General features: G+C 43.2%; 1 protein-coding gene across 1 annotated transcript in view; it reads left to right on the top strand.

Annotated features, from left to right (window-relative positions):
* The window catches only part of MAML1 (mastermind like transcriptional coactivator 1), a 53,409-nt gene extending 48,460 nt beyond the window's left edge, over positions 1 to 4,949 (top strand). Inside the window, exon 5 of the mRNA XM_036750787.1 lies at positions 973 to 4,949. Within this exon, the coding sequence (XP_036606682.1) occupies positions 973 to 1,949 (977 nt within the window). The 3' untranslated portion in view covers positions 1,950 to 4,949. The remainder of the gene's footprint in view (positions 1 to 972) is intronic.
* Positions 4,950 to 14,478: the final 9,529 nt, after the last annotated feature.

The raw sequence follows: 14,478 nt of genomic DNA, 5'->3' as shown, positions 1-14,478 counted from the left end.
GATACAGTCCCTTCCCTCAAGGAACTTATAATCACTCACACACACACTTGTTTGTTTGTTTGTTTGTTTATTTATTTATTTATTTGTTGCCCAGTAGGAGCTCACAATCTAATGAGGAAAGACAACACACAAAAGAAAGCTGCAAGGGGGCAAAGATTCATGGTGGAGAAGTTCAGAAACGTCCAAACACAGTGAGGCTTCTGGGAAATGGGGAAAAGACTGTGCTGAGACTTCTCCTTAAAGAAAGGCCCCAGAGCCCCTGGCCTTGCCCTCCTGTCAGGAGCAGAGGCCACTGATGGGATATGAGTACCAAGCAGATTCAGTCTTTTTTTATTTTGAATATTTTTTCCCCAATTACACATAAAAACAATTTTTAACTTTTTTTTTATTCTAAGTTCAACATTTTCTTCCTCCTTCCCTTCACCCCTCCCTGGTTCAGCAAGCGATTTGATATAGGTTATACATGTGCAATCATGCAAAACATATTTCCATCTTAGTCCAGGCAGCTTCAGTCCTGCAGGATGAGATTTCTCAGTGATGAGTTTCCTGGGGAAGGAAGACACGATGGGAAGGTCCAGAGAAGTTCAGAAGCAGCATAGCTGGTGGCAAATTTTGGAAATTTGGTCTGTCTTTGATTTAGGTGTTTGGGAGAGGAGAAAGCGACACAAATGATTTGTAAAATCAGTCGCCAAAGAATCATGGGATTATTTCCATCATCTGGAATGTTTTCTCTGGATTTGGCCTCTGTTCTCTGGGAACCCCTCCTTCTCTTCCTGCTTTAGGTGCCTTGGAGCCCTTGGCCTCTGCACAAGGTATCTGGCCATTACAGGCTGCCATATATTATTTTATCTTCTTTCCCCAGCTACATAAAGAGTAAGCTTTTGAAGCAGAGACCATATGTTAGTCACTCAATAAATGACTGGTTACTTGATTGAAAGAGTTATGAAGAAAATCATGAACTTTATCTTTCAGGGTCATCAGCTGCCATGGCTGGAGTGAGTAGCCTGGGTCCATCCAACTCTGGTAGTCCCCGGATGTTTCCTCAGATTCAAATTGGACCCGGACATGGTTCTGTTTCCTCCATTCCTTCAAATCCAAGCCAACAGGATCGAAGTGTGGCTCAGTATACTGGTGCACAGAACCTTCAGAGAGGAAGCCTATACAGCGTGGCACCTGGCATGACTCAGATGGTCCCCCAGCACACGCCTCAGGCCTCCAATGGGCATGCCCACATGCCACGGCAGCCCAGTGTTGGCCAAAGTAGCACAGTTTCTGCTAGCTATGGTCAGAATGCCCTGGGGAACGCTGGGCTTCCTCCACAGCACAGTAAGGGGGCTCTGAATCCCACTTTATCTAAGCCCTCTTTGCCCAGAGTGCCAGCCGCTGTGGGAGCCCAGAATCCATCATGGCAGCACCAAGGTGTGCCCAGCATGAACAGTCAGCCACAGGGGAGCAGCAGTGGGAGCCCTTTTCCTGCCACCTCCACCTTCCACATGCAACAGCCCCACCTGAAGATGACCAGCCAGCAGTTCCCCCAGGGAGGGCCTCAGGTGAACCTTGGCACCAGCCGGCCAATGACATCCATCAGCTCTGCTGTGTCAGGGCAGATGATGTCATCCATGAGCACACAGCAGAGGACGAGTGCGTCTGCCCAGCAGCAGGTACCCTCTCAGCAAGTCCTGCCCGGGATGAGCTCAGCTGTCCCAGACCTGACTGCATTCAGCCAGAATCCAAACCAGCAGCTGGCAAATCGAGCCGGGCTGCATTGTGGTCAGGGCTACCAGGTGAGGACAGCAAATCAGGAGCTCCCTTTTACCTATAGCGCTCCACCAGGTAACAGTGGGTTACAGAATCTAGCTGGTGACACAGATCTTATAGACTCCCTGCTGAAAAATAGGACTTCAGAAGAGTGGATAAATGACTTGGATGAGTTGTTAGGAACACATTAACATGGAGTTCAGGGTATCCTGGTTTTGCTACATCCTACATTTTGGTTCTTAACATCAAGAACTTTTGGACCAAAAACCTGTGGCATTGAGGAGCTTTGAAAATACATTGGAAACAACCAGGAAATGGACCCCTGTTGCTTCCCACCAAGCGTGAATGCCCTGATCTGATGGCACCTACAGTCCATACCTCATGGGGACACTGTGTGCATGTGGGGCAGGGTTGCACATTCAGACAGGTGGGGCCCGTTGTATCGGGCTTCTTCTGTTAGTGATATCACATGGTGGGGAGAAAAACAGAAGGCTTTTAAACGTACATTTATATCGAAAAGACCAAAAATCTACTATCGGACTGGAGGAAAAAATCAGTGCCATTTTGTTGACTAAACCCAGTTTCCCCCTCCATTTTCCATATTTTTAGATGCTTCATTTGTTTTGTTTTTTAATGGTTTTGTAGCCAGATTTTATGCAATTTGTTTCATAAAGATGATAAAACACATTTTGTCAAATGCGAGGTTAAGTCAGTTGTGATATTAGCAAATCCGGAGACCTATCATCCTATTGTTAATGGCAAACCTTTATTTTCATTTTTAGAAGGGAGTGGAATGAGAGAAAAACCAGCATTTTACCTTAATCCACCAACCTGCCCAAACCCACCTCTTTTCTGCTCATTGTTGAGATGAAAAGGAAGGCTGCTGCTGGACTTCCTTGTGGCTCCCAACTTCAGTAGTTAGATGTTATTGTCCATAACCACTCTTGAAGGAAGCTGAGCCCTATTCTCACTTGTTTAAAGAGAGACTTTCTTTTGAGAGAGAAAAAAGGGTTTTTGTTTTTGTTTTGTTGTCGCTGCCCCAGTCCATGGCCGCCACCCTCCTAAAAGGGAGTCTCCCTACTTCAGGGGGTGGATGCTGTGGTTAAGTGCGCATCTTGTGACTGACTGTGTGACCAAGCCCAGAAAGGAGGGAGGCAGAAAACTTCACCTAGTGCCACAGAAGCAAACAAAGTCCAAATAGCAGCTGCCTATGCTATGAAAATAGATTTTCGGTTTGTTTTTTGCTCTTCTCTTGTCTTTAAAAGTCTCCCTTTAAACACTTCTTGGCTGGAGTGACTGAGGACCTACCTGTCCCCAGGAAAATCTAAATTCCTTCACAACCAGTGCTCCCTACAGAAGTACCGTGAGCACAGCAGGAATCACCAAAGTGATCTGTGAGGGCTCGGTTCATTCAGGGTAAAAGAAACAGCGACAGTATTGGGTGATTAGGGTTCCCGAGTTCTCATATGTTATCAAAACCTCCTTCCTTTAATCCCTTTGAAAATGTTTTTAATTAAACACACAATCGTTTTAGATTTCCCAAGACCTTTAAACTTTCACCTCCTAAAAGCAAAAAGTCTTTTGGAGAAATATTCAAATTGGACTAAAAACTCCTGGAGATGCCCTGGCCCAACTCCACACCTTGGAGTAGAGGAGGGATGCCTCCCAAAGATGTGGGACCAGAGGAGAATACAGAGAGAAGCTGGTTTGGGAACTCTGTGTGGGGAAGGGATGGCACAGACATGACAATACAATTGTATTTTATTGCTGTATCTACAGTTCCTTTTATCAGACAACTTGCACTTTAAAAAAAAAAACCTGCTTTTTAACACTAATGTTTTCTTTAACCCTTTCTATATATGCATATGAATTTTTCTTTTACGTCCCACAGACATGCATCGGGGAGATTTCTGTGACTTCAGGTCCTGTTCCACAGATTTTTGGTTGTTGCCTCATGGCGCTGTACTTGTAAAATGAAGGTGAATGCTCACCTCCCACCACATCCAGCTGTTGATGGCAGCCCTCACCAGCTGCTCCATGTGCCCTCGTTCATTGGCTTAGAAAACAGTAGTGGAGGGTTGCTTATAAAATAAGGATCCAGGGAAGGTGGCATCCTAAGTTGAAGCCTAATCTTTGTTTCTCTGGGCTAACTCCAGTAGATGTGGTTGAAGGTCACATTCAGAAGAAAATTTTGATGTAAAAAATCTCCGTCACTTTCCAGGACAGGGTTTAGAAGGAAAGATTGTAGCATGTAGATGTGGTGGAAATGGTTTCACACCAGCAGTGCCTTTGCCGTTAGGGATGCTTGGGACCTCAGAAACTCAGCAATAGCGTTGACCCTTCGTAGTGGGGAAGGAGTTGGAAGGTCCAGGTCCTTCCTGCTTTTCAGTTCCCCCTGAATTCTTCAGAAAGTATATTTGGCTCTCAAAATGCCAAATCAGCCAGAACAGCCAAGCGGCTGCCCCCCCAGCTATATAGCTCCATAAACTGAAAGGCTAGATTAGCTGCCTTGGCCCCCTTACTACCAAAAATAGAGCAGTCCGTGTCTGTGACTATAGCTGGCATTGAGAGGCGCTGAACAGCTTGTGCCCTCTCTCCTTCCGCCAAAGGGCCCCTGTCTGGGGCACGGCGCTGCTGGCCAGCCACTCTTTGCCCTCAGTTCTTAGACATGTGGCTGTTTAAATATGCAGTCGGGCTTCCCGTTTGCTGCAGCTTCATAGCAATAAGATGCAACTCCTGGGACCCCCAGGGAACTGCCCATGGCTTTATTTATGAACTCTTGTCAGGAGCAGGTGGGAAGAGGTAACAGTCTTACCTGCCAGAAACCAAGACTCGAATAAAACGGTGCTTAGACTTTTGTTATACACATTTCCTTTGTGTAAATAAATGTTTACAGTTTTATATTGAAGATGGAATAAGAGCTAGATCTTTTGACTGTATATTTTTTACTTTTTATAGATTTTAAAACTGTATAATTCTTTATATATGGGGGGGCGGGGAGTATGCTAAGTTTTATGCCTGTAAATGGAGAACAGTCGAAATCCATGCTAACCTTTTATGCCCTGTTTTTGTATAAAGATCCTATTAATCCCCGATTCTTCACTTCACTTAACTCTGGCACACACCAAAAAAGAGAACCTTCACTTTCCTGTTTTATCATTATATGAAATAATAAAAGTATTTTACTAGTATGAAAACTGGCTGTGTTGTTTGCCTGAATGTGCACACTCACTCCTGGAGCTGGCAATGCCAGTGTCTGGCCTACTGTGACTAAGTCTAAACCGAGTCAGGGTTTTCCATTACGTTTCAGTGTACAACCTCTAACATAAAGATTCAAGTCAAAATTAGGGTGCCTAGAAGCTAATCTACAAAGCATTTTATATTTTCAGAGTGCTTACTGACCATTTCATATGCTCCCCTCATGCTAAGTCTGTGATTGAGGCTAGTCTCACAGAAAAGAATGCAAGCCATAGTTGTCTCTGAATAGAGAATCATTTTTGCAGAATCTGAGTTGGAAGACAAGACTCATGGTGGGTTGGGAGAGACAAGATAACAGGTTTCCAACATGTGGAGGGCCGTCAGGGGGAAGAGGGATTAGACAGGGTCTATTTGGCCCCAGAGGGTGAAACTAGGTGCCTTGGGGGAAGGCAGAGAGGCCAAGGCTTGAGGCTAGGAAGAACTCCCTGAGGAAGCCATTGCAAAGGGAGATGCACTGCCAGCTCTTCCCCATGAAGATCTTCCAGCAGAGGCTGAATGCCCATGGGGGCGTGCTAGAGCAGGGTTCCCTTCAGAGCCTGTGCTGTTCCTTCCTTCCAACTCTGGAATTCTAGGAGACCTCAGAAGGCAGCTGGTGCAATCCACTGCTGGTATATGAATCTCTGTAGCAATTTCTGCTCTGGTGTCTACAGTAAAAGAAAATTCCTGTAGGCTAAAGGAGCCCTTTTCATTTTTTTTTACATAGACATGAAATCTCTCCCTATACAGATGCCACCAAATGCTTCTTATTTGGTTCTCTGGGGCCAAGCAGAACAAGTTTAATTCTTCCATGTGAGCCTTGCAAAAATTTGAGGACCTCTATGCGATCTCTCTGCCGTCTTCAACTTCTTTCAGCCTAATTTTCAAGGAAGGAGCATGGTGAGGCAGTCCTCCACCTCCGCCATAATGTCCCTCCTGAAATGCACTCAGCACTGCACATGGCCCTCAAGCTGTGGGCTCCCCAGGGCAGAGAGTAGTGGGATTGTCTGCCCCTTTGTCCTGGGTGCTGTGCCTCCCTTAATGCACCTTAAGATCACCTTAGGTTTGTGGGTAGTTCAATATGACCTCCTAGATATATTTTATGTGAACTGATACAAAGTTAGGTCTACCTCCCAACATAGGTTTTTACAGTTTATTTTTTTGTCCCCAATTGTAGGAATTGAAGCAATGGTTGGTAAAATGAAAGCAACACGAGTCTTGGGTCAGACCAGATCTAGACTTGAATCCTGCCTCCATCGCTTACTAGCCATTTGTTGGTCTTCAGTCATTTTCAGTCGTGTCTGACTCCATATGACCCAGTTTGGGGTTCTCTTGGCAGAGACACCAGAGTTCTTTGCCACTTCCTTCTCCAGCTCATTTTACAGATGAGAAAACTGAGGGAAAGAGGTCTAAGTGACTCACCCGGGGTCACACAGCTAGTAAGTATCTGAGGCCACATTTGAACTCAGTCTTCCTGACCTCAAGCTCAGCGCCGTACCCCCTGCACCCTTCGCTGCCCTATGATCACTTAATCCCTCTCAGCTACTGCTTCATCTGCAAAATAGGATAATATCTGCAGTAACCAATCAGAGAGAGGCATGAGGATAATCAAATGAGTTGAGCGGGCTAAAGCAGTTTGTTTCAAAACGAAAACAAAAAACCGAACCACGATCCATGATATGGAACTTATCCTCACTCCTCAGCCCGTTTGTCCAGCTTGCTGGAGTCTTTGGATCATGGTTCGGATAGCCAAGGTCCTAACGGTCCCAGCTTCATGTTATCTGCAGGTGGTTGTTACAAAAGTGGAAAGGGGCAAGATTGAGAAGAGATTCCCTGAGGTTCTTAACCGAAAGCTCCCTCCACGTTGACAGTTAGCCATTCATCATCACTCTTTCCAGCAGGTGCTTCAAGCAGCTCTGGATCCGCTCAGTTGTACTGTGATCCAGCCCATATTTCTTCCATCATATCTGCAAAGATATCGTAAGAGGCCGCTGAGGTCAGCAGCTTTTCTAGAGTTCAAAATTTTGTGGGTTTTTTTTTTTGAGGAGGGGAGGGTGAGGCAATTAGTGTTAAGTGACTTGCCCAGGATCACACAACTAGTAACTCAGGTTCTCCTGACCCCTGCACCAGTGCTTCATCTGCTGCACCACCAAGTTGCCCCAATTTTGTGTTATTTTCAAAACCCTAAATATTTCCACATTGAATTTTGGTTATCGCTTCTTGTGAAGAGATTCCTCAGAGATCATGTTAACTGTTCAGTGACTTCTAAATTTTTTCTGCGCTAAGATAAAATTATTCTGGCTCGAGATGTGAAATAGTTTAAAAGATTTTTTTACTGGCTCTTCACCTACAGTCATCATGAACTCCCTATGCTTATTCTAGCCTTCCCGATTTAGAGACCATTTTCCTCGACACCAAGCCAACAAGCATTAATGGCCTGCTCTGTGCCAGACACTGCTAATCACTAGTGACCCGAAGGCCAAAAGAGTCCCTGTCCCCAGAGAGTTCACAATCTAATGAAGACAACATGAAAGCAACCACATAGGAACAAGACACACACAGGATAAATCAGATATAATCATAAAGGGAAGGCACTAGCGTTAAGGGGGACCAGGAAAGGCTTCTTGCCGAAGGTGGGATTTTAGTTGAGACTAAGAGGAAGCCCAGAGAGAATTCTAAGCATGGTGAGGATGGCCAGTAAAAATGCATGGAACTCGGAAGGCAAAGTGTCTTGTTCAAGGATCACCATGGAAGCCAGTGTCCGTGGATCTGAGTCCAGGGGGATAAGTAAGTTTAAAAAGATTGGAAAGTAGGGAGGGGGCCAGGTCATGAAGGGCTTTGAAATCCAAACACATTATTTTTAAATCGATTCTGCAAGAGGGCCCAGGACAATCATTTTTAGTGTATGTGACCTGGATGAAGATCCAAGAAAGGTGACAGAAAAGGAGCAGACATGGGTAGGAAGAGAACCAGGAGAGAGGCATTCACGAAAGCCTAAAGAGAAAGAGAGTATCGAGGAGAGGCTGATCGATGGTGTCAAGGTCTGCAGAGAGGTCACGAAGAACAAGGATTCGTTTCCAGTTGAACGATGAAGTCAGAAGCCAGACTGTATAGAATTAAAAAGAAAGCAAAGCCATTGGTTTTAAACAGCCTTCTCAGAGGGCTTAGCTACAAAAGGGAAAGGAGACACGGGACAATATCAAGAATGGGTGGATCACGGGCACACTCGTGGAAGGAGTGGTGAGACTCCGGGCAAGCTGTAACTGCCCACCCCACCCCGGCTTTGTAACCCAGATCCATTGGTTCTTCCCTGGTAACTATGTATTGCGATTTAAATCAGACAAGGTCTGTCTGTTGATGTTTGTAATTTCTGTTTGAATTTGTCTTGAAGTTCAGGGGGCTGATCTTTTCCCCCTGAACTAAGTGAATGATATGTTGCATTGATAACTAAGGTGGGGCTCCAGGTGGGGCCAATGAAGGGAGGTCTGATTATATCTTGGCTCCCAAGTAGGCCCAAAACCCCTAGCTACTAGATGCTAAGCCCATGTGGGCGTGAAGCCCCTGGGGTCCTAAAGGGAGTTGCTAAGACCAGAGCCAATGGTAAGAGCTTAAGTCGCTCAGATGACGTTTGATGATGGCTAAAGAGTGCATAAAAAGAGAGAGCAGAGCTGTTTGCTTAGGGCTCTCACTCTTGGCAGCGTGCTGATGTGGAGACTCTGGGCAGCTGTAGTTAAGAGCCCTCCAGCTTGTAAACCCGGACATTGGGACTTTGTTAAACTCTGGTAACTATGCACTGAGATGTGAATCAGACAAGGTCTGTCTGTTCATGTTTGTGATTTGTATTTGCTCTGATGTTCAGGGTGCCGGCTGCTGGATTGAAGTAATACCCTTAACATTGCTTTCCTTAGTAAAGCAGATCAAAAGAACCTGAGCTTGCAGCATTCTTGTGGTTGGGCTCATGTTGGTTTTTCACCCCCACAGCAGCTGCTAGCCAGACTGTTGAAACTATGTGTATGTTTGATTAAACTGAGATTAAAAAGTGGGTAGATCAAGTGGGGTTGTTCTGGGCATGAGGCAGACACAGCTGTATTTGTGGGCAGTAGAGAGGACGCTAGGAGACAGGGAGAGACTGAAGATTAGTGAGATAGTGGGAATCACAGAGGGGGGCAGTCTGCTGACGGAGATAGAATGGAAAGAGATGGCTTGTACATAAATGTAGAGGGATTTGCCATGGCAAAGAGAAGGGCCACCTCTTCATGTGACACGGGGCTAAAGAAGGATATAGTGGAGGAAGGCCTCTGAGTGACAGGAGATGAGGAAGGGGTGGAGAGAAGAGGGAGCTCTCAGTGAATGGCCTCGTTTGTTTTTTTTTTTTTTTCAGAGAAATATGAGGCAAAGTTCTCAGCTGAGAGCATTGGCTGAAGGGAGAATCTTGAGAGATTTGAGGAGGGATGAAAAGATTTAGAAGGGCCACTGTGGAGGGTGGGATAGCGAATTGGTCAGGGATTGTTTTGCTGTATTACTGGCCCAGTTGAGATTATGTAGCATAAATCAGTTCCTTAGTTTTTTCCAGTTTTGTTCAGCAGCGTGCGAATAGGAGGGAAGGCAGGGGATAGTGGGAGTAAGCCGAGGCTTCGGCTTGGCGGGGCAAGATCAGTGATAGGATGAGGGGACGAGGGACTTGAGAGAAGACAGCAGAGAACTAGTTCACCAAGGAATCAAGGTAGGGAATGATGGAGAATGTAGCCAGGGCAAGAGGGGAGGAATCTGAGGTCATGGTGATGACAAAGTACAGGATGAAGGGTTACAAGGCAGAGGGAAAGGTGCTCAGGTAGAGAATTTCAAAGTTCATTAACTTGGAAGTAGAACACAAGGGTGAAGAAGACAAGATCAAAGCTATAAGCATCGCTATGTATAGCTGAGGTGGGGAGGAGGAGTGGGTCATGGGAAGTGAATAAATGGAAGAACAGAAAAGTTAGGGTGTTTGATTGAGTATCAGTGTGTATATCAAGGTACCTTGGTATAAGGGAAACAGCTGGAGAGAAGAGAAAGATTGGGCAGGCTGAATTCATTGAGGAAGGAAGGAGAGTCAGGAGATAACAATTAGCAGAATGTTGACAGAGAAGATAAGGAACAAAAAGACCTGAGTAGTTCTCGTTCCTCTGTCACTTATCTGAAATTACACCAAGCAGCCTTCCTTATTCTTGTTCACAGCATAACCAAAAGAGTCTTTTTTATTTTTCTTAGCATTTTTTGTGGATGTCAGCTAAATCTGGACTTTAACATTATTCATGACATCCTTATGTTTTTATGCCACTCTTACACTTATCCTTGGTTATAAGGTAGAGTCAATTAGGGTATTTAGGGAAGGCGGGCACTATTAGAGAAGGCTTCCTGCAGAAGCTGGTGCTTGAGCTGCATCTTAGAAGAAGAGAGGGATCTATAAGGCTGAGAAGAGGGAGTGCATGGCAGAGAGGGTAACACCGTGGAGACAAGTGATGGAGCGCGTTACGTGGGAGGAGCATGGAGAGATCCAGCTTGCCTGGAAAGAGGAATATCCTAGAAACCTTCCCATAAGATCTGGGGTAAAACAAGGATGCTCATTATTATTGCTATTAATGATAAACATAGGCAAAGAAGAAACAAAACCATCACTTTTTGCAAATGTTATGACGGTCTATTGAGTCAACTAAAAGCTAATTGAAACTATTTGTTTGACATGCTGCAAAGGTGCAGAATAAAAATAAATCCACATAAATTGTCAGTATTGTCTTATAATACCCACAAAACCCCTCAGGAAGAAATAGAAAGATAAATTCCATTCAGAATAACCACAGAATGTATAAAATACTTGGGAGTCTTATCTACTAAGACACACAAAGGAATGAATACAACTACCAACTGACCTTTACACAAATGGAAAGTCCTAAATATTGGAGAAATATGCATTACTTGCGGGCGGGTCATAGCACTAAAATAAAACTGACAATGCTACTAAATTAATTTACTTTTTCAGTGCCTTATCAATCAATGTACCAAAATATTATTTTATACAGCTAAAAATAATAATAATGAAATTCATCTAGAGGAATAAAACTTAAATAATAATTTTTTTAAAAGCAAAGAAGGAGTCCTAGCAGTTACCAGGTCTCATACTATACTACAAAGTTGTAATCATCAGAATAATGTGATAATGGTTAAAAATAAAGAGGGGCAATCAGTGGAACAAATTAGGTACATAACATACATAACAAGTCAATGAACACAGCAGCATAATGCTGAATAAACCCAAAGATCCCATCTACTGGGACAAAGATTCATTATTCAACAAAGGCTGATGGGAAAATGAAAGCAGTCTGGTAGAAATTGGTTATAGACCAAGATTTCATAAAAGGTATCAAGATAAGCTCCAAATGAATACATAAATTGTGCATGAACAAAGTAGTGGAGCAAGGAAGAAATTAACTTTCATAACTATAGGTAGAGGAAAAGTCCTCAACGAAACAAGTAATAGAGAAGCTAATGTTGATTACATCAAATTCTTAGAGTTTTTGCATAAACAAGAAAAATGCAATTAAAATGAGAAGGGAAATAGATTAAAAGAGAAGTGTAAGAGACTGGGAAGCAGAGCATATGTTCTGAGGTTGGCCTCGGTAGAAAGAAGGGCAACCTCATTGTCAGAGACTGGAGGAGAGACACAGATGGAGACAGAGAGAGGAGAGAAGAGACAGAGAGAAAGGGAGGGAGGGAGAGAGTGTGTGTCAGAGAGAGAGAGGAGAGGAGAAAGAGACAGGAGAGAAAGGAGGGAGGGAGAGAGTGTGTGAGAGAGACAGGAGAGAAAGGAAGGGAGGGAGAGAGTGTGTGAGAGAGGAGAGAGAGACCGGAGAGAAAGAGAGCAAGGGAGGCAGGGAGGGAGAGAGTGTGTGTCAGAGAGAGAGAGGAGAGGAGAAAGAGACAGGAGAGAAAGGAGGGAGGGAGAGAGTGTGTGAGGAGAGAGAGACAGGAGAGAAAGAGAGGGAGGGAGAGAGTGTGTGAGAGAAAAGAAAGGAGAGGGAGGAAAAGTGTGTGAGAGAGAGAAGAGAGAGGGAGAGAAGGAGAGAAGAGAAGAAGAAGAGAGAGGAGGGGGAGAGAGTGAAAGAGAGAAGAGAGGAAGGCGAGGGAGTGGTTTGGGAGAGGCTTAAGGAACGTAGAGAAGGTTCGAAATAGCTTCTGTAGGGGAAGAAATCAATTATGGAGAAATAAAAAGATTCACTGCTTCAGGGCAGGCCCAGTTGAAGTTGGATACATGAATGTATAATGTACTCAATTGACCCAGTTATGTGACTTCTTCCAGTGCAGTTCAGCAGCCCATGAATGGGAAGCCGAGGAGTCAGATAGTGGGAGTAATTTAGGGTTGAGATTTGACAGATCAGGGATCTGAGACTGAATTGGCAGGAAAAGTATATGGCCTGAGAAGTATTGAGGAAATGGGTTTAGGAAGAGAAAGGTATAGGCAGAAGTCGGGTGATAGGAGGTTGTGGTCAAGTAGAGGAATATTGGGATTTTTTATGCAAGGGGAACACTTGTGGTTAATGGTGAGGTCTAGTGTGCGTTTGTGTGTGGCTGTGGTGGAGTGAGGGAGGAGGTCATGGGATGTAAGATGGGATCCAGTCTACGAATTGGAAGGTTAGGGAGCTTGAAGTAGCATCAATGTAATGTTGAAGTCTCCTAGCATATGGGTAGAAACTGGGTTAGGAGAGAGAGACTGTAAATAGAAAAAAAATCCACCAATCGCCACCTGGAAGAGATCCCAGGAGGAAAACTTAGAGGAATATCAGAGCCAAGTTTCAAAGCTCCCAGGTTAAGGAGAAAATTTTGGAAGTAACAAGAAAAAACAATTTAGATATCATGGAGCTACAATACGGATTTCACAAGACCTAGCAGCTACTACGCTGAAGGACTGTAGGACTTGGAAGACTATATTTCACATAGCAAAAGGGCTGGGGTTACAAAAAAAGGAAAACTTACCCAGCAAAGTTAAGCATAATCTGAATGAAAAAGAAAGGATATTTAACGAACTGAAAGACTTTCAGGTATTTATGATGAACAAAAATAGCAGAATTTAAGGGAAAATTCAACATATAACATCCAGGGGTACTGTAAGGTAAACATTACAATTATTAGGGACTCAGTATGGTCAAATTGTTCACTTCTTACATATGAAAATAGTATCAGCTCTTTTATGACTACCATTTTTATTTGAGTAGTTTCAGAGAAAGACGGGATTCACTGAGTATGATGGGGTGATTCTAAAAAAACTGTATAGGGAGAGATTAAACAGGAGCAATTATCTCATACAAATGAGGCAAAAAAGGAAAAAATTGATACAGAAGAAGATAGTAAGGGGGGAGGGTGGCAAGTGCTGAAACCTTACTCTCATCGGAGATGGGTTAAAGCAGGAACAACATATATATCAAGAAGGGTATAAGAATCTATAAGAAAGAAATAAAAGGGCAAGGGGATAGGGTGGGGGAGAGGATAAGGGAGGGACTCTTGGAAGGGTGGGCAGGTTAAGGAACAGAGTAGCAAAGTAGTAGATAGAAGATAGAAGATAGTAGATAGTAGAAGTAGATAGTAGATAGAAGAAAAGCAGAGTGAAGAGGGATAAGAATATGGTGAGAAGGATGAGGAAAAATAGGAAGAAGGAAAATACACAAGAAGTAATTATAGCTTAGAATGTGAAGGGAATGAATTTACCCATATAATGAAAACTGATAGGAGATTAAAAATTTGAATTCAACAATACGTTGCTTTCAGGAAATGCTATAAAAATGAGAGATACGCACAACATAAAATAAAGGTCAGGAGTAGAATTTGTTATGCAAATAAAGCAGGGGTAGTTAAAGCTAAAATAGATTTGATCAAAAGAGAAAATAAGGAAACTATACTATATGTCAGCCATACTATTCAATATTGTTTTAGACCATTTAAAATAACTAGATGGTATAAAATACCTGAGAGCATAACTATATATATGAACATAAACATAAAACACTTTTTATGCAAAGAAGATCTAAATAATTGAAGTAATATTTATTGTTCATGGGTAGATGAAGCAAATATAATTTTAAAATGACAAGTTTACCTAACTATTCGTGTAATGCCATCCCAATTAAATTATTTTAAAAATTATCTTATAGAGTTAGAAAAAATAGTAAAGTTCATTTGGAAGAATAAAAGGTCAGGAACTTCAAAGAAACCAGGGGAAAGAAGATGTAAAGTCAACAGATTCAGCAGTATCAGCTCTTAAATTATATTATAAAGTGAGAGCATCATTGAAGTGTAAAACAGATAATTTTGATTATTTTAAATTAAAAATTCTTGTATAAATAAAAACCTATGCAGCCAAGAATAGGATTGCAGAAAATTGGGGGAAAACTTTTATAGACAATCTCTCAGAGAGGATGTGATTGTGTTGGAACTGGGTTGTAAAGGGACAGGATGAAA

This window comes from Trichosurus vulpecula, chromosome 3 (assembly GCF_011100635.1).
Source record: "Trichosurus vulpecula isolate mTriVul1 chromosome 3, mTriVul1.pri, whole genome shotgun sequence".
In the NCBI taxonomy this organism is placed as follows: Eukaryota; Metazoa; Chordata; class Mammalia; order Diprotodontia; family Phalangeridae; genus Trichosurus; species Trichosurus vulpecula.
This window is presented reverse-complemented; position numbering and strand designations above follow the sequence as displayed.